The 24,833-nt window shown below is 37.7% G+C and overlaps 1 protein-coding gene and 1 non-coding gene across 2 annotated transcripts; one reads left to right on the top strand and one right to left on the bottom strand.

Moving 5' to 3' along the window:
• Nucleotides 1-10,527: 10,527 nt before the first annotated feature.
• On the bottom strand, nt 10,528-10,600 carry Trnar-ucg (transfer RNA arginine (anticodon UCG)). The gene has a single exon. It is a non-coding gene; the product is annotated as a tRNA-Arg (tRNA).
• A 181-nt stretch (nt 10,601-10,781) lies between these two features.
• On the top strand, nt 10,782-24,097 carry LOC144664337 (queuine tRNA-ribosyltransferase accessory subunit 2-like). The gene is made up of 8 exons (XM_078525438.1): nt 10,782-11,133; nt 11,370-11,442; nt 19,806-19,910; nt 20,706-20,876; nt 21,379-21,478; nt 22,215-22,279; nt 22,822-22,873; nt 23,678-24,097. Exons 1-8 carry the CDS (start codon nt 10,940-10,942, stop codon nt 23,761-23,763), a joined length of 846 nt encoding a protein of 281 aa, XP_078381564.1. The 5' UTR covers nt 10,782-10,939; the 3' UTR covers nt 23,764-24,097.
• The last annotated feature ends 736 nt before the right edge of the window (nt 24,098-24,833 follow it).

Here is a 24,833-nt window from a genome sequence, read left to right on the forward strand (position 1 = left end):
AGCGTGACGACCCAGACCCACCGTGCAACATTGTGCGTAATGTTATGCATGTTGTATCCAGTGCCCTTTACAACTGTTTGTTGGGTTGTCATACGACGCCTTCTCATGGTTAGAGTGATTTCATTTAACCCGTGAAACAATTTCTTCTAACAGTAAGTGCGTAATAGTGAAAAAAAAAAAAAAAAAATGGAATAAGTGTCTAATAGTATCTAAAAGTGGAATAACTATTTCACGGGTTTAGTGAAATCACTTTAACGATCCAAGTATAAAGGGTTGCGAAGGAAACTATGTTGCACTAGGCGATCGCACAAACCTTGCCAGTGGGAAGAGGGGATAGCAGGAGTATAAGGGGAGGGGATAATTGGGGAAAGGAAGGATCACTCGCCCTACCTTTTGGCAGGCTAAGTTTCGCAGCGCAATTTTGTCGAATAATACCGGTATAATATTTACACGCACCCAAGCAAATGATAACGCAGAATCATCGGCTTGATGCACTGCGAAGTTCTCAAAACCAAAAATAGCGGACAAGCTCTGTTACGTCCCCGGGAAAGGGGGCTTAGATTTCTTGAGACCTTCAGAAGTGCTTGTTTTAAATCATATTTAGGGGTGGATGGTTACGTCTACTCCCCCCTGGGTGGGATGCTAGCCCAACGGAGGGTTACTCCCAGCATTGGTTCGCCGGTACCCATTTATACACCTGGGTGGAGAGAGGCACCGAGAGTCCAGTTTCTTGCCAAGAACACAACACGATGACCCCTGCGGGCTCGAACCAACTGCGCGATCCGAAGTCCAGTGCATTAGCAGTTCAGTTTGCGTGGGCATGCGTGCAACCGCTGTACAAAGACCGCGTGATCTTGGGAATAAAAATGGCGCGGAAGATTCAAACTTTGTTTTTTGTACTATTTATCGTCACATAATTTAATATAGACGTAAATTTTGCTAAGAAAAAGTGTTTTGTGTGTGGCAAGGCTCTTATAAAGCAGATTTTATGGCCTGCTTCGGGATCGTTGTTGCAAAAAATGGGAAAATATGTGGGACAGGTAGGAAAGCCTTCACCGACAAAGATCAAACAGGCCGTAAAAAGAGGAAAACATTTATCCGTGTGCTGGAGTGTGATATATTAGGATCAAAACTTCACATCAAATTAATTGCTGTAATACAGGCAGAGTGCGAACAATATTATAGCTTGTCGGGAGATTTTTTGCCTAAAGGGACGGCCACCCAAAAAAAAGGGTTTACCCTGAGGGGAAAGACATGTTTGGGTGTTCTGCACATGATAATGCAGCTCACTGATGATTCTAAAGCAAAGCCAACTTGCCCTCGACTGGCAAACAGGTTTCCTGGAACAAGTTCTGCAGTTCTTTAAAACACATTTAGGCGACACAGAAGTAAAACAGTCGTTATAACAGAATGAACATCAATCTTAAAGAAATAAACGTTGAATGAAAAATTGAAAATAACATTGTTAACAGTTAAAAATTATTTCTTAAGACATTTTATGCAGCAGTTATTAGAACGTTTCTGAAAAATATATATATCGCTTGTTCGTTTCATGCTATTTTTTGACTGGTGATCAAGGCTAGATTTTGATAAAGGAGCCAAAAATGTACTAATTAACATAGTAAAATGTAAACAAATAGTCTACCAGCAAAGAATTACCATAACACTTTAAAATTAAGACCGATCGCAGTAATTCTTTTCTTGTTCAACAGAATAATTGTGGTATCATCAAAATGTGAAGTTATTTTGACCAATGCTCAAGTTTAAGGAAATAATCACAAACGATAGTTTCTCTGTTAGAATAAACCAGCGAGAACGTACGTTAAAGAAAGCTAAAAATTTCCACAATTGATAATTTTTTAACGCTACCTTCGCAGCATTAGACGATAGTTTAAGTACTTCAGGCTCCATATATCATCGGTAGACGCTGGAGATCAAGGCTAGATTTTGAGATTTTTACATCGTGAGAACGATTTACAGTGCGACGCGCCTTACCGTGGCCACCCAACAAACTTTTTTACAAGTTAGCCAATCAGGTTGCACGATTATGATTGATGGCCACGCCTCCTTGCAAAGTTTCTAAAATATAATTTACAAAAGCGGGAAACGTTTTACGGAAGAGACGAAGATTTCAACTTCAATCTACTGATATAGTACATAATTTATTTTTTAAACATATCCGCAGTTGCGGAAATAGTTGTAAGAGTTAGCTGCTGAAATTGACAAAACACCCTCGGCTATAGCAATTTTGGTCTCTTCCATCGCTAACAGTTGACATCTCCGAAGGAATTCCTTTATTTGATGGAAACAATATTCGCATGTATTGCGACTGGCGAGTACGGTGGCTGGTAAATAAGCTGAACACCATAGTCATTCAAAAGGTCACTGAGAACTGGCTCAACAAAAAGGCCATGATGAAAGCCACAATTGTCCATAACGACGCAATCACCGCGTTTAAGAACAACACTTCTGTCTGGTCGTTGTATTTCGACAGCGTCTTCAAAAAAGTTTAGCAATTCAAATCCATTCGACGGGCCGTCAATTATATTAAAATAGTCTACTCCAAGGGCAGAGTGGAGCAAGTTGATGGTGAAATTGGCGTTTGAAGCGTATCGTTGAAACTCGATTGCTTTCTCACCAACTGTGGCGTTTCCGTAGCTACGATTTCCAGTAGTTTTTATCACACTTGCCTAATCAAAAAAATGAATTTGATTCGGTTGAAAAGTAGAAATGGCATTGAGATACTCATTTTGGCGGACGATGTTTTCAGGAGTATCGCTTTCTTACGGTGCAACCGAGAGCTTCTTCTTGCTCATGATCAAGTCACGTCTTAATCTTTTATTTATTTGAGAGGCGCTCGGCAAGTCGTCCGCGTCTACAACTCCATCTAACAAGAGTCTTTCCTGGATTTCGGAAGCATGAATACTTGGTTTCATAATTTTCTCGACAGACACAAATTCTAGGACTTCAGTGGTAACTTTTGGCACCAAAACACTAGTACGAGGAATTCGCGTTGAAATATTTTTATCATCGTACTGTTCAAGGACGTTTTGGACGTAACCCCGGCTAATTCGAAGCTCTGTTGCTATCTGACGTTGGCTTGCACCTGTATGTGCTAAGTCTAATACTCTCTCTCTTATAACATCAGGGTACGCTCGTCCACAGTCGTAACAACCGCCTTGTCGGTTTATGCGAAGTTGAACATTCGCTGGAGAAAAAAAGACAAAATGACAAGTCATTTACTTTCGCCTTTCGATAAAAATGAGACTACTCTCAGACCATACGGCTTCTTATCAAAACTCGATGTAATTATGATTAAACTTGGTGTTAGCTTGTAATGGAACCCAGCGCTGGGAACTTACGAAGGTTATAATTTTTATCCATCCTAGGGCTTGTTTACATCTTGTGTAGAATGGTGGAAATGCGACTTCAAACTTAAACTGACTGCACGAAATCAAAGTCACGTCAGTAGTGGACGGGAAGAACATTTCGCGCCACTTTTTCTAGTACCGTTTTCCTGATCATGACTATGCAAAATATACATAGAAAACTGACGTGGCAAAATTGAACGGCGTATTATTTTTCTTGTAGTTTCACTAAGTAGTTTGTATGTATTCCCTCAGGCCGAGAACCTGATTAAGCGATGCATAAAAAGATTAATTGAACCGCAACCCAGACTATACTAAAATAAACAGTGCAAAAACAGAAGCACTCCAAAATACAAGAAAGTTGAGAAAAACGAAAACGATGCAAATGAGTTTGATTTTCGATAAAACGTGTATAGAATTTTACATGTACTTTGTTTACAACAGCAGACCTGTGTAAATAAACGATGGAATTGCAAACACGGAGACTAAAATAAACAAAACAAGACTATTGCGTTCTTAAAATAATAACTTTACTTTTACTGCGGAGCGTAAATATCTACTAACCACAACTATTACATGTAAAATTGTAATCCTACACTAACTGTGCAAACGATAAAATGAAGTTCAAGAACAAACACTGGTAACGCAAGAAGCAAATTACATCTTGTTGATACAAAACCATGACAAACGGTCGCAATCCTTATTCCATGTTCAATTCAGTATTTCTAAATTCAACCAAAAACAATTATTTGGTTCATAAACTGTACTGATGTGACTCGTAAACTGGAAGTTCCTTCACTTCACAAGAATGTAGAAAGCGTAACATGTACTAGGAATTTGCATATAAACAAAACAACTCGAGTCAAAATTACAAAACATAATTCACGGGAAAGAGGAACCTCCTGTGGAATTCTGAACGGAAGGTACACCAACAAAGTACCTTTGAGTGGGCAAATAAGAGGAAACTTTGGCGTGATAATATTGCTCTATTATTAACGGTAGTTGCCAATCACCTTCTTCGGGTTTCCATTTTGGGACTTCATTTCGCAGCGCTCGTTGCAACACCAGTAAATCCTTGTCTAGTTTCAAACGATCTGTGTATTTAAGCAAATTCTGCAAGCGCAGACGATTACGCATAACTGAGAAAAAACTCGACTTGGATTTTTCTCTCGCTGCCGTAAAGTTCTCTAATTCACCCTTGTGCTTTTCATGTTGCTTCTGAAGATCTTTGAGTTCTGCCTGCAATGCTGATATTTTGTTTTTTATCTCCGGATGTTTTTCTCGGATTTTGCAGTTGCTGCTGCTCTCACAAGGCGCTGCTTTACAAGTTGTTTTGGTATGGCCAGTTTGATGGCATCTGTTGCAAATCCGTCTGCGTATGGCTGCTAAAGGAGTAAGTTTTTCTTGCTCACTCTTCAGTTTTTGTAACTCATCCCCGGCGCTGCTGATTTGCACCTCAAGAACGAGTAAATTTTCTCTCATTTCATTTGCCTTCTTATCTAGCGGCTTATTCTCCTGACCGTTTGCGCTCGTTGATGGCCCCGCGGTGCCTTCAGCACATGGCGTCGTTGACAATATATTCGAGTTTAAACCAGCAGCGCTGTTGAACCGCGTACAAAGTTCCACAGGTCTCAACGGCGTTCTTCTATTTTCCGGGTCGACGAGCGCCTTTATTTCGCTTTCTAAGATCCGTTTTTCTGCCAGCAAAAGTTTCTCGGGCGAAGGGAAAAACGCATCTATGTCCCTAGGACGAAGGTATCGAAGCGACTCCAAACTGCTAAATCCACGACTTTCAAACTGCTCGCTACATTTCTCCAATTTTAATCCTCCCGGAAGATTCTGTAGCCATTTAAATACTTCGCTCATCTTCGGGAATCGCTTGCAGGTTTACGCAAGAAGAAAACTTCGCTAAGATTCGATAAATCAAACAGTGTCAACTTGTTTACTTGAATTGGAAGATTGTACATGTTTTCGTAAACACGAACTTTGCAGGGAGGCGTGGCCATCAATCATAATCGTGCAACCTGATTGGCTAACTTGTAAAAAAGTTTGTTGGGTGGCCACGGTAAAGCGCGTCGCACTGTAATTGCAGTTTTATGAAAAATCTGAACAAAATTATGACCACTCGCTCAAACCCGGGATACTTGATTATAACATCGTATAGTTAAAACTGTTGTTTTATATTTTAGCACTAAGTAGCCGTAGCGCTTTGTCCGTTTAGATCTTCCGGCTATTAAAAACATGGGCAAGGTATTTAGGTTCTCGACATTCGGTCGCCATTTTGTCCACGTGCAATGTTTAATCAGGGTCAGCCAGGGGGGTAAGTGGTATACCAATATACCTGAAAACCTGTACCCAGTATACCCAAAATGTACCCTCAAAATCGCACAAAATACCAAAAATTAAATTGATTAGGAAAAACACAGAATACTTTATACCCATAAAAGACCCAATTTTACCATAAAAATACTGTTATACCCAATTTAAAATCCCCTTGTATACCGTATACCTAAAAACCCTGGCCGACCCTGTTTAATACACAAAGCCAAAGTCGATCAGATAAACAGCACGCCGACACCAAACTTTGCTTGTTGTTGTCAGAAGATAAAGCAAGGACTCTTAGTATTGTATAGAGCAAATAAAACTTAAAACACTTTTTATTTTGAGCTTGAAATTAGGCCATAAATTGTGGAAAATATCTAAACAATCGATAGCAGAACTTCTCTGTCGTGCGCACTTGTCCATATCGACGCATGCGCACGCAAAATGCCCTCCTGCTCAGTGCATTAACGATAACAGAAACTTTGGCCTTGATAATTATCGCTATCATGCTCAACCTCATCCAATAATTGTTAAATAATGGTAATAGGACTGAGTGGAGTCCAATTCGGTCTTTAATCATACGAGTGATTAACAAAATCGGACGACCGCGAAGCGGGAGTCCGATTTGTTTAATCACGAGTATGATTAATAATGGTAATAGGACTGAGTGGAGTCCAATTCGGTCTGTAATCATACGAGTGATTAACCCTTAAACTACCAACAACGCATATTTGCGTAGAAAATACCAGCAGTGATTAAAAAATCTGCAGCCTTCGCATATCTGGACACATGATAGTAATTATCCCTTGTTATGGCAAAGTGATAATTTTCATAGCTTTAAAAGCCAACTAACTGACTACAGTTCTAGATTTCTGTTGTATATGGCTGTTTTTTTCTGAAGCAAATCCGAAAATGCCCGTTTTCTACTCCATAGAACAACAACAAAAACATACATCTTTGCCTCCAGTTTTTTTTAATGAAAAATTAATTCTGAATCCAAAAGTGTACCTTTGCAGCAAACTTCGAGCCTATTCCCTTCCGTTCACCAAGAAAAATTCTCAAAAATCTTTCAGCAGTCTGAGCAATCACCATTCGATTACAGCAATGCTTGCAAACCTGCAATTTCCTTATTGGTGACCGAAAGGAATGCCTGGGTAAAACTGCCTTGTCGGCGAAATGCAAGTCCACCTACCTCTATTTCATAGGTTTTTTATAAGTGTCGAGCCATCCAATCCTACCGGCAAAATACTGCACCGACTGCATTCTTTGGAAGTCAAAAGTTGTCCAAATTGCCTTGGCAGGTCTCGGAATCCATCCACAGAACGGCCAGAGAGACAATTTCATTCATGAATCGCCATGTTCCGATACAAATGTTTTTGGCGTTCCAATCATCGTCAAATCATCTCTCACCTCTGGTTTCTTTCAGAAGTTTGCCTCTACCCACCATTCTAGCTTAATGATGCCAGCCTGGGGGCTTCTGCAGTGGAAAATGACTCGGAAAAACACTTAAAAACGAAAACTTTGCCAGATTCGAGCCCGTGTGCTCGCTTATCAAAGAACTAACGGCTGAATACTGACGTCACAACGAAAGTTTGAGCCCTCACTGTTTTGAAACAGCACATATTAATTACTTAAGCTTCTTATATGCCATCATGAAATTCAAAAGATTGCCTAAGCCCAGAAAACGGCTGAAAAAATCCCAGAAGCGTGGTATTTTAAGGGTTAAATCAAAACTATGACAAAATTTGAGAAACAAACTAACCTTTAGTCAAATGGTTTAACGTTTTTATAAAAACTGCAAAACATAACAGTTTACTCAACAAAATGCACAACAACAGCGCGCGCAAAATGACGCGTACTGTCCAATTACACAGGCATGACGCCTAAACTGTCCTATTACACTGTCCAATTACAAGCATGACGCGTACACTGTCCTATTAGTGCTCAAATCGGGCTGCTGATAACCAATCACCGATCGAGAATTTTGTTATAGTTTTGATTAGGAACGAAATCGTGGATTTTCAATCTTTTTATGCTGTTTGGTAACGTTTTCAAATAACTGGCACGCAATGCATGCAGAAGCGATGACGTTTTACAAAGGGTTTTAAATATTTTTAGGAAATTTGTCAAAAATTAACGTAAATTAAAGTTCAGTGGTACATCGCTTTACGGCGCCCGCTTAATACGAACAGTTTTGTTTGTCCATACATTTTCTCTAACATTAAGTTAATAACAGACAATGGACACTTTTTTCTGTGACCCAAGTGAAACGCTCTCATACAAAGTTTACCTCGCTTTACGGATACTTTTCGGTCACTGCCTATATTATCTTTGCACCATACATTTTTCCACTTGTAATGGTTGTGTGCTTATTGCACCTCGTTAGAAAAATTAAAACTTTCTTCAAGCTATGCGTTTTATTCTAGTTGCGTTACCTTATAGCGTGACATCTAATCTACGATACACGATACCTTTCGCGAGCGACCGGATACATGCAAGGTCAAGTTCTGTCTCTGACCGGACCACACAGACCCATTGTATGATTTCGAGCGACTGCGTAGTGCATGTAAACAGTGATTTTATATGCTGATTTTAAATGGTGAACATGGCGCTAGGGCTTTCCACAAGTTGCTCGAGATTTCCAAAAAAATTGCCCGTAAATTTCTCAAAAAGTTGCTCAAAAGTTGCTCCAAAAATACAAAAAAGTTGCTTCTGATAATAAAAGTTGCTCGAAAGTTGCTCCAAAAAATCCAAAACGCTGCTTCTTATCAAGAGAATTTATCTAAATATATGCTAATTTCCCTTTGAGAGTAAGATTTCTAAGCAGTTTTATGCACTTTTACAGCAAAAGAAGTATCCAAACAACATATTAGGGGGAAAATTTGTTAAATAACAAGGAATTCTTTAACTGAGAAAAATCGTGATGATATCGATGACGTTATGTTTGTGACGAGTTTTGTAATGTTTTAATATGCAGAATAAGCCGAAAGGTGGAACGTCTTCAGATGTTCCTCGAGAATCTTCGGCAAACTTCGTAAATGTTCGGAAACGTTCGTATTGCCTTTGAACAACACTCGGATTATCTTCGAAGATCTTCGGTCTGGAAATTGCTTAAAATGCAAAAAGTTGCTCGTGAGAGAAAAAGTTGCTCGAAGGGGAAAAAGTTGCTCGAAACATGAAAAGTTGCCAAAAAGTTGTCGAGCAACTTGTGGAAAGCCCTACATGGCGCCAGATAAAAGAAATATGTTCCATACGTTTCAGGGTTTCTGTCCCTTCTTCGGTGGAAAAAAATCAACTGGCATTTCAATTTATTCTACAGAAGAAGGGACAGTAACCCCGAAACAAAAGCAACATATTTCTTTTATCTGGCGCATTATTCTCCTTTACACAGGTCAATTGTACATCTGTCTGTTTACTGAATCTAATAGAATTTGTCAAATATAATTTGTCTCTTTCGTTCATATCTTTTATTAGTCCTTTTTAACTACCCAGGAGTATTTTGCTTTGTGTTCTTCGCGGCGATTTATTGTTGTGCTATAAAACTTAATCTTTGTTCTCTCTGTAGTTAGTTCCCAGTCCTATTCGGTTGTTCGAACGAGAACGACAGAACCGATCCAAGGGCTCCGGCATAAACAGTAATTTTAAATGCACGGCTAGTACGACGACACTTGTGTTGGACAATTTATTTGGCCGATATTTCGACTAGTCAACTAGTCTTCTACAGGGCCAGAGCTGGAGTGAGATAAAACTTAACGGCTCCTAAAACGGCATAAAGCTCGACTACGTCATCGCTTAAAAAAAAGCAAAAAGATATTGGGTGAAAGAATACATACAGTGTAAGTTGCCTCGTTTCCTTGTCATAAATGCCAATAAAACGCGCCTGCGGGAAATCAAGGCAGTTGTATTCAACAAACTGGCAACGTTGAATACAACTGCAATCTTAGACTAAAGCAGTTGACACACGGACTTCTCATTGAAGTTTTAAAGGGACATGGTCAGCGTTCTTACCGCGCTGACCTGGACACTAGTTTTCACGTTTTGAAAAAAGACCACTGCGGACTTTTTTCAAAACAAACCTTCAGAAATCTGCTTCAATCTTCTCAGTGTTTCACTTAATGGGAAAATTTAGGAGAAAAAAAAAACACTGAGAAGATTGAAGCAGATTTCTAAAGGTTCTCTACGCGTATTTTGATTTCGGGTTAAGGTGGACTTTTTTCAAAACGTGAACGCTGACAATGACAACTTGTAAAATCTAAACAAAATATCTTCCTTCCCCCGTCCCTACAACATTGATATGGGAAGAGGGAGCGAAAAAGTATTGTATTGCAATGGAAGGGGGCAAAAATGACAATGAGTCGAACACTTTGGTCACTTGAATGATTCCGCGCAGGCGCGCATGGTCGAGGTTTACCAAAGGTCAAGATTAAGGTAATCCAGGATATATAAGCGTGAATTTTGATTTCAATTTTTTAACTTTTTGGTTGGGTTTTCTGTTTACATTTTCTGTCCTCCAGTTTTGACTTCATCTAATCTCAACCTCCACAAAACATAAGCATTAAAAACCCTTGTATACAAGAGAAATTGAACCCTGCATCAGCTTTTAATCATGGTTTAGAGCTTGTCTAGCAGTGAAATAGACGATAGACTGCAAACGGTATTTCCGCTCCAGTGTCTGGTTATTTAAAGCACGATTAAGCTAATCCAGGATTAGCGTGAAATTTGATTTCAATTTTATAACATTCCTTTAGAATTGCAAATTAAGTCGAATATTCGATGTGGCGACGCACAGGAGACGAAAAAAAGGAAAAAATGATACAAATATAGAAAGAAAAAAAATCGACCACGACGGGAGTCGAACCCGCAATCTTCCGATCCGAAGTCGGACGCCTTATCCATTAGGCCACGCGGCCGTCACCATGAAGGGAGAGGTTTATAAGTAATTTTAAACAAAGAAAATCTGATAAACGGTCAGCGGCAAATTTTCAATTTATACTTCAAGTAACTAGATTGCAATATCTTCCTTTCAAATTAAACCTGTTTTTGTTAATTCTATTCCTTTAATTTATCTTTTCTCGCTTTTATTCGTGGCGATATGTTATGTCATTATGTTTTGTATTCCCTCTATCGTGGATTTTAAGATATCTACTTTAATGTCCTTGCTACAGGATACAATAGTACGGTTATATGACACTTCGTGGTATAACGGCGTGAATTCCTTCCACATTCGAAAGTCGTAAAACTTGTGAACAATGAACTTTACAGTTCGCAAAAAGCTCCATGATGGAGAGTGCCGCACAGGTGTTCTTAGATTGGATAATCACGAAATCCAGACTCCTGGTTGTACACTGTATACTCGAGGGGGCGCAGTTCCTCATCTTACTACGGATGTTTTGCATTCGATTAAAAATCTACCCTCAGTGGCTCACTTGTCTCTTCAAACCACGTGAGTAATCTTCAGTGTTTTATAAATATTATACAAATTTTAATTTTTGGATAGTGATCTTGGTGCCAATGTTACTGGTTTAAAGGTGAAACAAACTAAGATTTGGGGTGGTGGACAAAGTCGTCAATCGACAGAATTACTGTTCTCAGTCAGAAACTTGTAGCTCTATTCCAATGTGTTACTTCTTCTGCACAGACTATCATGTCTTGAAGTTTATTATGGTTAATTTTTTTTAGAATTGATCAGCCAGGGACGGAGGTTATTAATAAGTCAAGTTATGATGGGATAAAGGAATTCTTGAGGCTTGAAGTAAGTTATTTTAACAACAATTTCTTGATGTTGCTATCACAGTATGCATATTTTGTAGTAAAAACATTTGAGAAAAAACTCTTTTAAGTGTCAAAAAAATAATATTAACAGACGTTTCGGGCAGAGCCCTTCTTCAGTGCAATGTTCAAAATGCCAATGTTAAAACGCGAGTTGCACCATACAACAAACAAACGACTAGCGCGCGCGAAATTCACACAGTCGATTAATTATGAATTGATGTTGAAATGAAATATACGGCGCATGTTGTTGATATGCACAGGATCAGTCAAATAAAACTAAAATTAATGTTCAGACCGCTCGGTCTGAGAGAACCGAGCTCGAAAATCAGTCGCATTTCCTGCATACCTTATTACATGAAATTTTCGCGACACGTTAAGTGTCATTGTCAGAGTAAACCAGGCAATGTCAAAAGATGGGGGTCAGCCGATTTCCCTCATATTTTCAGCATTTAAAACCTATCAGATAAGATTAAGATTGGTGGCATTTAAATGATTTTCTGCCTTTTCAATCTTGAGATTGACCACCCCCCTTGTTTTTGGCACAGAAAGTGCCAAAAATCCTCATAAAAAAAGGCCAATTTCTCAGTACAGGAAACAGATCTTCCTTTTGCATTTCGTGCACAAAACTTTTTCTCAAGTTAAATTAACTGGTTGTTGATGTTTTGCATGCTTAGAAACAACTTTTCAGTTCAACTGTAATTTTTACCATATTTTCTAAACTAGGTAGGTAGCTTGTGTCTTGCCACAGAGTGAATTTGGGGGATTTTCAAATTTATTTTTTTCAAAAGTGCGATGGTTTATTTTCTATTAAAAGCCATTTTATAACAGTCCATACCCTTCTTAATCGAAAACAATAATTTATTGATTGGCACAAGAAATTCTTTTTCCACAAATTTAGTTCAAAAATGGCTCTGATCGCTCTTATGGCTATTTTCCCGCCAAAATTAAATCACACTAAAATATCACATTACATCGATAAAATTATATTTTGAAATGAAATAGTTGTATTTTAATTCATTGAAAGGAGTAGAAACTTCGGCAAATGTGTTAATAATTGATTTTGAGTTAACTATGTTAATTAAAGTAATAGATACCGCATTCTGTGCATGAATTAATTGTGTATTTCCCGCGAAAATTTAGTCGTATTACGTAAGTATTGCTTCGATTTTCATAGTTTAGTTTGGTATGTCTTAAAAGCGAGATTATGAACCTAATATATAAGGCGGTCTTTGTAGTAATGATCCAAGGTACTAAAATAAGAAACCATGAGACGTTATTTCTCACGTTCGACACGGAACTTTTGTCAGTTTCAATTCATGTCATCACGTTTCATTCGGGACAAACACTCTTATAAGTATGAATTGTTCGTTAGCTTCACAAGAATCACCTTGCAGTCTTCTCGGATAAAGTACAATTATTCTACCGTTAGATGCTTGTAAACAAGATATTACAGTTCACTTACTACTCGAGGTCTTGTTGTGAGTGGCAAGCGAGGATGGCGATCTCGAAGTTCATCAATTACTGAGATGGAGCTCACTTCATTCAGATAAGGTGACTTTGACTTATCCGTAGATAGGGTGGCGGGTATGGAACCGACCAGAACACTAAAAGAGAAGTAACAGGCGACTGCATGCGACTGGCGACCTTGAAAAAATACCTGTTGTTATCACTGCACAAAGATCAATGCAAACAGATTAATGACCCACGCCGTGTTTGCATGACCTTTGTAATGTATGCAACGCTGTCACGCTGGTTGTAATTTGAGCTCCTCTCTTTTCAAGTTAGTCTCGAATTCTTTTCATACCAAAACAGACACAAACACGCATACAAGACCCAAGAAGACGTACACAGGTAGAAGTTTAGCTGAGTAATTTTTATGCTAGAATAGTAATAGGAAGCATTTTTTCCTTATACCATTACTTATACAATCTGGCTATAGAGCAACTGTTATCGTAACACTCTTGATGAAATTGAGTGCTAATTATTTAATGTACTCTCATTTGACCAATAAACGCACAAATCTCTGTTTTGGATATATGTTGTTGAGGACTGTATTCTCGTTTTTATCACTGAAGACGACTGTAATATGTCCCAACACCCATCTAAATTTACACAAAAGCACAACGTTCAGCAATATGGCCCGTAAAGTTCATAAATCTGAGCTTTCATTTCCTATAATAAAATAACAATCATAGATCATGGGGCACCTGTGGAGATAATGATGATAATGTTGTTGTTGTTGTTGTTGATGATGATGATGATGATGATGATGATGATGATGATGATGATGATGATGATGATGATGATGATGATGGGGGTGGGGGTGGGGGTGGGGGTGGTGATGGCAGTGGTGATGATAATGACGATGATGATTGCATTTTGACTGCTATGACTGTAATCAGGACATGCATGAAGAGACAAATCCCAGGTTCCTCATTTTCTCATTAATTTATCCAGTGAAATCTCTTGGTATTTTTATATATATAAATATTTCACATTTGAGTCAGCTGTTTTTTTGTGGATTGTTGCACAGAGCATTACAGGCAATTCAGGGCAGAGGGCTGTAACAGGGCAAGAGGCATTCGGCAGGTTGCATACTGCGTCTTAATTCTAACTACACTTTGCATTTTTAGTAGAAACTCAGCCGTGTTTTACTGGAAATCCACAAGAAAGATTCGTTCTCCCATTGTGTTCTATTTAGACGCTAGAGTGTTTCTGTCGAGGAACTGTCGGCTGATAGTTGTCCCGCGGAAATTTGATGTTCTTAAAACAAATATTAGCCCGAGAAGCAAAGCTTTAAGAGCTAATATGCTAGTTTTGAGAACATCAAATTTCCAAGGGCAATTATCAGACCGATAGTTCTGAGACAGAAACACTCTATCGTTCTCTATCGTTTTTATTATTCACCACTAAATTTTCTTCGGCGCGCCCATTCAAAAACGAGTATCGTGAATTATTTTTTTACTTTTCAAAATAAAAAACTCAATTGAAAGCCGAAATTTAACAAACGAAACAAAACCAGACAAGAAACCCACTAAATGCAGTGATTTTGGTTGTTTTTTTTTTTTTCGTCTGCAGGCACACTTGTTTACAAAAAATGTCACGGGTGGGCACTATCCATCCGGGCATTTTTCTCGGACGGGCACTATGGGCTGATAGTGCCCTCCGCGGATGAACACCATCGCGTCACGTGATCAATTTAATCCAATCAGAATGTGAGAAAATTTATTGGTGAACTATAATCGCTGATAGGGCATGATTGTGCGTTGGCTTAAAAGTGCTTTAAATTTTAGGTTTTGGATAGCGATAGTCCACTGTATGTTTTGGATAGCGATAGTCGACTCGGCTGAGCCTCGTTGATTAATCTAACTCATAGAAAACTCGGGTTACTAATTTTCAAATATAAAACAGTGATACACAGTTTTGTAATGGCCACACCCAGCTTCTTAGAATCAAGGAAACTGATGTATACAAAACATCATTTTTTTGAAATGCCAGTGGGATACATCTATAAATATTCAACATTTGAACAAGAAGATCACTTGCTTACCCTTTCCTTTAATTTATGTTGGTTGAATCATTGGATATTTTGCTGTACAGGCAATCAAGTGATCGTAAAGGAAAAACGAATATAATTGTTAGACATGCACGACAGTGTCACTGGCGCGATGTATACTCTTGTCAGCATTTCTCCTTTACATCGGCTAACTCTCGCCCCGCCTAATTATTTATTTTGATAGTTAAAAAGCCGGGCAATAGGTTGGCTTAATATTCCATTTGCACGATTTTTTCTTAGGGTTTCTGTAGTACAAATCTTTTACAGTACAAATGAAATCTGCTTCAAGGTTGTAGGTGAACCACGCCCACACAGAAATTTATCGTGTCTGAAAGGTACACAACACGAAACAAAGTTGTTGTTGCCACCATCACGACCTTTGTCAGGTTTGACCAGGCGTTTGTGCTACAAAAATTACGAATTATTTTTCTTAATTTAATTCACAAATAGTTTTGAATAAGAAAGGAAACCAGAGCTAGTTAAATACGTTTTCTCGTAGTGGCGAATCATAAGAAAAGTGTGTGCATCTAAAGCATCCTATAATGGATTAGCTTGACTATCGCTTGGGTACGAATTCTGATCTGACCAGACGATTCAGTTATAAAATATGACACAGACATATACTAAAAAACTGATTCTCGTGACCTGAAACGATAAATTGATGAAGGTTGTGCTTCTATGAAAATTTACACACGAGTTGGGTCACATTTCAGTTTTCTCCAATGACCAAAACGAAAATGCAGTCCTCGACAAAGATCAAAACAGAGATCTTTTCTGTTTTTATTGGTTAAATTGGAGTTACTACTTACTTCGAGTGCGTCACGATGACACTTGCGTTATAGAAAAATTAGAAATGAAAAAATACGCTTCCTGTTACTAAAGATTCTTGAAAAAAATACACAGCTGATCTGAACTTCTACCTATGTTTATTTGGGTCTTGTGTGTGTTTTTGTGTCTCTTTTAGGATGAAAATAATTCGAGACTAACTTGAAAAGATAGGAGCTCGAATTACAACTAGCGTGACAGTGTTGCATACATTACAAAGGTCATGCAAACACGGCGTGGGTCATTAATCTGTTTGCATTGATCTTTGTGCAGTGATAACAACAGGTATTTTTTCAAGGTCGCCAGTCGCATGCAGTCGCCTGTTACTCTCTTTTAGTGTTCTGGACAGATGCTCATACCTGCCACTCTATCTACGGATAAGTCAAAGTCACCTGATCTGAATGAAGAAAGCTCCCTCAGTGATTTCTGAACTTCGAGATCGCCATCCTCGCTTGCCACTCACAACAAGACCTCGAGTAGTAAGCGAACTGTAACATCTTGTTTACAAGCAGAATAGAATAGTTGTACTTTATCCGAGAAGACTACAAGGTGATTCTTGTGAAGCTAACGAACAATTCATACTTATAAGAGTGTTTGTCCCGAATGAAACGTGATAACATGAATTGAAACTGACAAAAGTTCCGTGTCGAACGTGAGAAATAACGTCTCGACTCGTGGTTTTTTTCTTTGGTACCTTGGATCATTACTACAAAGACCGCCTTATATATTAGGTTCATAATCTCGCTTATAAGACATACCAAACTAAACTATGAAAATCGAAGCAATACTTACGTAATACAACTAAATTTTCGCAGGAAATACACAATTAATTCATGCACAGAATGCGGTATCTATTACTTTAATTAACATAGTTAATTCAAAATCAATTATTAACACATTTGCCGAAGTTTCTACTCCTTTCAATGAATTAAAATACAACTATTTCATTTCAAAATATAATTTTATCGATGTAATGTGATATTTTAGTGTGATTTAATTTTGGCGGGAAAATAGCCATAAGAGCGATCAGAGCCATTTTTGAACTAAATTTGTGGAAAAAGAATTTCTTGTGCCAATCAATAAATTATTGTTTTCGATTAAGAAGGGTATGGACTGTTATAAAATGGCTTTTAATAGAAAATAAACCATCGCACTTTTGAAAAAATTAAATTTGAAAATCCCCCAAATTCACTCTGCGGCAAGACACAAGCTACCTACCTAGTTTAGAAAATATGGTAAAAATTACAGTTGAACTGAAAAGTTGTTTCTAAGCATGCAAAACATCAACAACCAGTTAATTTAACTTGAGAAAAAGTTTTGTGCACGAAATGCAAAAGGAAGATCTGTTTCCTGTACTGAGAATTTGGCCTTTTTTATGAGGATTTTTGGCACTTTCTGTGCCAAAAACTAGGGGGTGGTCAATCTCAAGATTGAAAAGGCAAAAAATCATTTAAATGCCACCAATCTTAATCTTATCTAATAGGTTCTAAATGCTGAAAATATGAGGGAAATCGGCTGACCTCCATCTTTTGACATTGCCTGGTTTACTCTGACAATGACACTTAATTTCGCGAATTTCGCGATTCGAAAAAAATCGCGAAATTAAAGTGTCGCGAACAATACATGACGCGAAAATTAAGTGACTCACATTATGTCAATAATTAAGACAAATAAGTTTAGTGCCACTGAAGGAAGGAATTATAAATCTAAATGTATGTTGTCGTCAATTGAAACAAGAACAATGACTCATGCACTTACAAGCATAACCTACTTGTAGACATTAACTGCTCTGTTGTAGCTATTGCCAAGATTTAGTCCCACCCTTGCTTTTTCGTTTATTTTGACTTTATTTTTTCATTAATGAAGTCCTTTTTAAAGGAAATGTAAATTGTGTCTTACTCAAAAACGCGAAATTAAAGTGATTCAAAATAAAAAATTTTCGCAAAATCGCGAAATTTAAGTGTCGCGAAATATACGCACTTCAAAATCGCGAAATTAACGTGTCGCGAAAATTTCATGTAATAAGGTATTTTGTAGTTTGGTACAAGTGGTACAAGTTGGTCTTTTCCTTTGTTTTGGTGTATGGTAGTATATGATTACATAATCATGACTAAAAAATAAAGGAAAGTTTATGTACCAGATTGTATCAATTTGAACCACAACACATATGCTAAATATACCAGGAACACCAGGACAGACCAAGGGTCGGAAACTAAAATTTCGGAGCACTTGCCATCTGGGCGGGTGGCCTTCAAGTTACGCTCGCCCAGGCTCCTTCAATCACCAAACAGGTGTCATTTTTGTCTGTTTATGAACCCGAATGCAGCTTTGTTGGCGATTTCAAAATGTTGGTAAGTTATTGGCTTGTGGACAGTGTGGATTAATTTGAAGTGGAAAGTAAAAGTTACGCTTATTTTAAATAATATATTGAAAATGATACTCGCCAAACCGGGCAAGTGATCCATGATTTGTACTCGCCTGGCAGTTTTTACACTCGCTTGGCGGGTCAGCGAGCGCTTATTTCCAACCCTGCAGACCCGAACTGCTCACTTTCTTTGTAATTATCAGGCCCCAGTTGTTCAATATGAGGGGTTATCCCCGCCATAATTGTTTTTTCATTTTAAAGTAGTGTTCTTCTTTTTATTGTAGCAGCTGTCATTTCATTTCAGTGAGTTGAATTTCGCAAAATTCGAGGGACCAAATTCTGTCAAATTTGACTTCCTGAATTCTGCTCAAATTGAGCACCCAGAATTTTCCAAATGGGGGCATTCTAAATTCTGCATAACCGTATTTGATGGAACTTGATGCGTAATTTTACAAAATGTGCCTTTCGCAAAAGAGAAACGACTAAAGCGAAATGACAGCTGCTACAATAAAAAGAAGAACACTACTTTAAAATGAAAAACAATTATGGCGGGGATAACCCCTCATAGTTCAAAGGGTGGATAATGCTATCCACCACATAAATCGTTATCAAGTGGATAAGTGTTGAAAAAAAAAACTAAGATATCAACTTAATAGTGATTTATCCGGTGGATAGCGTTATCCGCCCTTTAAACAACTGGGGCCAGAAGGTTAGTCAATTTGAAAGCAGCAATCTTGTGTTTAAAATGACTGGTCAGGCTGTTCATAAAGAAAATTGTGAGATAATTGCATCCTTGGACAGGGACATTAAGCCACTGGCCTTGTTTTGTGCACCTCATATGACATGGGCCTGCTGGGTGGTTCACAAAATTTGTTACCCATCCAACCCATGTCAGAAAACTTATGTGAGACTGTATGAATATTTCCAATGTTTGGGCAAGATACTGTGAAAACCACTGCCATAGTGACATCTTTGTGTCTTATATACTATTATAAAATAGTTAAGGAATTGCGCGCGCTGTGATTGGTCAATTCAAATTCATTATAAGCTCATAAAGCACGCTGCATACGTCACGCGCGTGCTTTATCGAGTTATGATGCACGCTGCTTACGTCACGAGTTTTAGCGCGCAATTTCTTAAACATTTCATAAAAGAAATAAAAAACTTTCTCCTCGTGCATTATTGAGTTAATAAGCACTTGGGAATTTTTAAGAACACTCGAGAAGTGCGAGAAGCACTCAGCTGCGCCTTGTGCTTCTCTATGCACTTCTCTCGTGTTCTTAAAAATTCCCTTGTGCTTATATAACTCAATAATGCACTCGGGCAGCGTTTTTTATTTCTTTACTAACTTCCAGTTGTACATTTTCTATAAAGCACATCTGAACAGTGTTTATTTCATTTTATTTATTTTTATTTGTTAATTTTGCAAGTCCACATCTGCATCAACGTTATGAGATGCCTATAAAATGACCTGCAATATCAAATTTAGTATGTAAAGTGACATACAACAGAGTTTAAGTTTAAGGCATCCAAAACAATACAATAGAATTTACACTATATAAACACATAATTACCATTATTTCTCATTTGATCTCAGGAGTTTATTAGCTATCTATCAATACAAGATCCACTTCAAGAGATTCGTGAAGGGTATAATGAAGAAAAATCTGTGTCTGTGTGGTGTCCAGGGGGCAGGAAAAAGGTGCATAATTAAATTGAATCTTAAATTCATGTACAATGTGGCTTGCAAGCCTTAGGAAAATGATTTAAATGTCCAATAGCTGGCCAAAGACAGACAGCGGTGGAACATCTTCGTTGCTGCCCTACATGCCATTGGGCACAATCAGGGCAGTAAGTGAGCGTTTCTGCTTGTGATAGTGACTAGGAGAAAATTAAACACCAAACTGTTTAAATCAAAAGCAAAATTTAAACCACAACACCTACACTACAGGTAACACTAGTTTCTATAGCATGGACTGTCTAACTACACCACCCCCAACAATGGCATACTACAGTCTAGTCCTCTGTGGGTTTGTCCAGTACTCATTTCTACTCTTGGGTGAACAGAGGAAATGTCTTAATTAGAACATATTGACCCTGCAAGGGCTTGAACCCTGACCCTGTGATCAAGAATCCACACACCATGGCTCTCACTGTGAAGATGAAGGACACTGATGCCTATTAAAGAAAAAATTGATGAGCAACCTAACCAAACCTTATCAAGGAGAATATGGAAAATAAATAATTATTATACGAAAAGCATTGAATATAATTTTTATGGCAGGGGACTCAAAAACAGAAAGTACAAGTAAAGAGAGGGAAATAGAAAAGATTGACAGTAGACCATGAAGATAACAAACTTAATAATACAGTTACATTATGTACTAGTTTAAGCATTGACAAGCCTGCCAAGGACTACAGTTCAGTAGCTCTCTACCTGCATTGCCTACCTATGATGAAATCTTTCAGTGTTAACAAACTTTTTATTTACTTTCAGATAGATGTGAATCTTTTCATGCAAGTGCTCCAGGCATTCAAGCCCAATTTAGCTGAATGTCTTTGTGATACAATCCCTGCTTCTGGACAGACTGAAAAGAGAATTCGCAAATCTGTAGATCGGACTTTAAAATTTCTTGATAAATGTATTGAAGAAAAAGAACTGAGTAAGGTTGGTTAGTGGCAGGCCATGCTGCGATTTTTAGTTGTACTTGTGCCCTTGTATTTAAAAAATGCATGGATCCCTGCGGTATTAATAAACACCGACGGCCAACTTTGCTCTACTTCACTCAGAAATGTCGGATAATTATTTTTTTCCAAAATTGAGATAACTAGAAAAGGATTCTTTCAAACAGTCAGTTATTCAACTCAAACCAGCTGCCTACTTCAAATTTTATTGAAATTACATTTGGAATTAGCATTCCCAACAGGACAGAATTTACATTGTTTGTATTGTAAGACAGTAAATGTACATTTATTTACATTACACATGTAAGGGATCCATTCACTTATTTTTATAATAGTGTGCTGTCTGATTAAAGAGTATTAGATAAGAGATACAATGTACAAGAATGCAGCTTTTATGGATACATTTGCTTTGAAGAATTTGGTAAAATAATATTTTGTTTAACATAGGACAAAAATAAAATATCTCATCTTTTCCTAAAATTTAGACCTTGGCATCATGTAATATACTTGGAGTGATTGAAGGATCGAGTTCAGAAAAAGAAAGAATACGATCTGCGAAAGAGACATCACAGAGACCAGTTGCAGGTACTTAAACTAACATTGTCAGCTACATTTTATTTATCAATACAGTCAAGTCTTGAACATCTGAGCTGTGATGTTCTGGACTTGTTGTGTATCTGGATTTTTCTCTGTGGTCCTAAAAGAGGAAAAATATATTCCCTAAACAGCAAATTGTTTTCTTTCATGACATGACTGATGTTGAGTGGGCAAGTGTGCAAGAAATTCACTTTGCGCGAGGAGAGGAAATGTGCGATATTGTGTTCCTGTCCAAAATGATTTTCTGTGCACGCTTGCTTGCTTGCATGTGTCTGCCTGTGGAAAAATGAGGGACATACTTGCAGTCTATCCTTTTCATTGAAGACCAATTTACCATAAAATTGAAAATTCATTTTCAATTATTTGGACTTTCATTTATCAAGTAAATACTATTTTGCAAGAAGTCCCAACAAGACTAATATAAAAGTTTGACATAACCGAAGAATCTCAAATCTGGAAATGGGGCACCTAGGAACAATGGCATTAGTGACTACAGTTGTATTATATTTTGCTGAAAAGTGACTCAGACAGTGCCTTTTTTTGTTTTACATTACTCTGAAGGGGAAGTTGTTTACTGATCTTGTGGTTGTCTTTGCATTTTAATAATTCAAGGAGAATTATTTTCCTTGCTTATGCTAATGTAGTGTCTGTTCTGAAAGACTAATGTTGACAGAGATGCATGTAACTGTTTAACAAAGAGGGTTATGATGCTTTATCATTGTAGGATTTGTTATTGAGGGATTCAGCTCCAGTGCATGTAACTGGTGTGGTCTGTTGCAGAAAACAGTGGTCAGTATAATTTTATATTCTATGAAAATTATTCGGTCAGCCATTATGATCATCTGCTTAATTTTTTTTTTAATTAGTTTATGTAAACGTAACATGTTTTTCATTTTCGTAAATCAGGACATAAATTGAATTGCCAAGTGCTGTCACAATTTACACCAAATTGAATAGGTTTTTTAAAACAGATACATGTTTTCAGGGCTTAAAAAAAGTGCCATCAGTTCGTCAGGTCAAGAAGATTTTCCTGTCAGGTATTAGTAACTTTTCATGCTCACTTGTCTAATGGGAAAGGGCCCAGGCAAGTTGTCTACCAACTTAGTCATGAAAAACAAAACAGGGGCAGGCATGCAACTGTCCCAGGGAAGCAACATTAAAGAGCTGATTCTCCAAAGCACAAGCTGGACTTTAATTTTTCTTTCAAGCCTTGTGTATTATTCAGCTCAGCAAATGTACCCTATATAAATTTTATAATTTTCAACAGTTATTCACTTTGCGTGTAAGTACATGTAATTCAACACTGCTAATTTGTTGTTTTTCCCTGCCAGGAATCGCTACCTGATGATAAACCTCGCCTTATCCATGGTATAGGAACTCCAGGTGAGCATAAGTTAAACTGTTGTATGGGCTATGAACGAGATACTCTCCATAACTCTTCATATCATACGAAAGCTGAATTCAATAAATGTTTTATTATTCATTCAAAAAATTTCAGAGCTCTAAATGCACAACTCAGAATTTAATAGGCTTTTAAAAGTGGGCAAAAAACACAATACACAACAACTTTCGCTTTAAAATTTTTGCTTTGAACTTCATAATATAAACTTAGTTATCTTCATTTAATTTGTTGTTCTCTATAATTATGTCGATATATAGCACTTGTTGGAAGTGTCTATTCAAGTTAAATCTGATTGTACAAAGCGAAGTTTTCAAGTACAGGTTTCCGTCCTTCTTTCTAGCTTCTGTATAAAACTTTCGTAAAACCATGCCAAGTCTTCTGCTGTGGCTGGTTTAGGAATTTGTTTTTCTTGAAGATACGCTTGAAAATCGATTGACTCGCCTTTCTTCTTTTTTAATGGATATTGAAAGCCAATCAGAAACGGAGAAATACTTTGAATGAATAATAAAAGAAATTAATGGAAGTGTATAATTTGATCATTGTTGCATTTAGATATTGGTACAGTGTAAATTAGCATTGCATTACAACTTCTTTAGTTTGTGCCTGAGATTTGTGTGCAGTTTGACTTCATAGATAAAAACAAAGGCAGGTTGGTGTTTATTATTTAATATATAATGCTGTTAGAACTTTTTTTCTTGTGTGTGTACAGTAGGTGTTGAGTGAGTGAAGAAACTTTGTTATTGATTCCTTTTACACTCACTCCAGTCAACTGTTGTCCTTTTCAGACGAGGTGGTTTCGGCTGTGGAATGTGGAATTGATATATTTGATTCATCATATCCTTTTAAAGAGCTTCATTTCAGAGGCACGTAGGTGCTAGCAGTTTTACAAAGAATTTGATACACAGCCTCCATCTCGAATGGAAAAATTGTTTTGTCGTTCTAGTTTTCCCGCAAGCATTCCATGCCGCAAGGCACACTTTGAAAGGGCTTTTTTAGAAAATCGCAAAACCAGAAGCGTTGTGTGAGATGTTGTCTTGTATTGTTTATTCTCCTTAATATTTTGTACTTACCCTTGCCAAGTAGCTGATCGTGGCTGTGCACTGGACATAAACTTGAACAGAAAGAGATTTAAACCAGACGTCACATACTCCCCCACTAAAACAGAACAAAAAAGTCCAGACGATAGTTTGAACGAAGTATCAAATACTACGGATAAAAAAGAGATCGTGGATGTGGGAACACTCCATGAAATAAATCTTAACCATACTAGGTAAGGTTTTTCTAGTCTGACCGTGGTCATGGATGGCGTGCCTTACAAACTAGAAGTTCGTTGTTCGTGAAACGCTTCAATCTTCTTCAGTCTCAACCATCCTTGTTCCTTTTTTAGTTGTTCTAACCTTTTCAGTTTCTTTATTGCTCAATCTTAGTTTACTAATATTTTAAGGGTTTCTTCAAATTATAAAGATAAATTTGCCTTATAGTGACCTGTACCAGGCATTCGGTTAGTTGGGGACCAGGGGACGCGCGCAGGGGGGGGGGGGGGGGGGGGAGGGGGTACTACCTATAGTGAACTATACGGGGAGGCTCTGCCTGAAGGGACACCTTTTTCGGGCTTAAGGTTTATGAAGTATGGGGAAAACTGTCATTTAGGTAAGGACCTTTCAAAAAAGCCAGAGTAGACCCACCGAACATTGGATTCAGTGGAACATTAATAAAAAGAACTGCACTGTCCCCTCTTTAGGTGTGTGAAAGGGGCACAATTTTCGACCACGGGGCGGAGCCTCCCCGTATAAAATGTTTTTGAGTAACCTTCTCCTTCCCAGGGTAAGGGAGCAGTGCGGAAAACAAGATAAATAGGAAGAACTGGAGCAGGCTAACTTTACAACGAAACAAGCAATGAACTTACAGTGTAAATTGTGTATATTTGTGATTGAAAAGATG

Source organism: Oculina patagonica, chromosome 1 (genome assembly GCF_052425735.1).
Source record: "Oculina patagonica isolate OP01 chromosome 1, crgOcupat, whole genome shotgun sequence".
Taxonomy (NCBI): Eukaryota; Metazoa; Cnidaria; class Anthozoa; order Scleractinia; family Oculinidae; genus Oculina; species Oculina patagonica.

Excerpts from the sequence above, each read along its gene's own strand:
- LOC144664337 (XM_078525438.1), top strand. The coding sequence starts at position 10,940 with ATGAACTTTACAGTTCGCAAAAAGCTCCATGATGGAGAGTGCCGCACA. Across the intron at positions 11,443-19,805 it reads AGGAATTCTTGAGGCTTGAA|GAGTTTATTAGCTATCTATC; the intron begins GTAAGTTATTTT and ends ATTTGATCTCAG. Across the intron at positions 20,877-21,378 it reads AAGAAAAAGAACTGAGTAAG|ACCTTGGCATCATGTAATAT; the intron begins GTTGGTTAGTGG and ends CCTAAAATTTAG.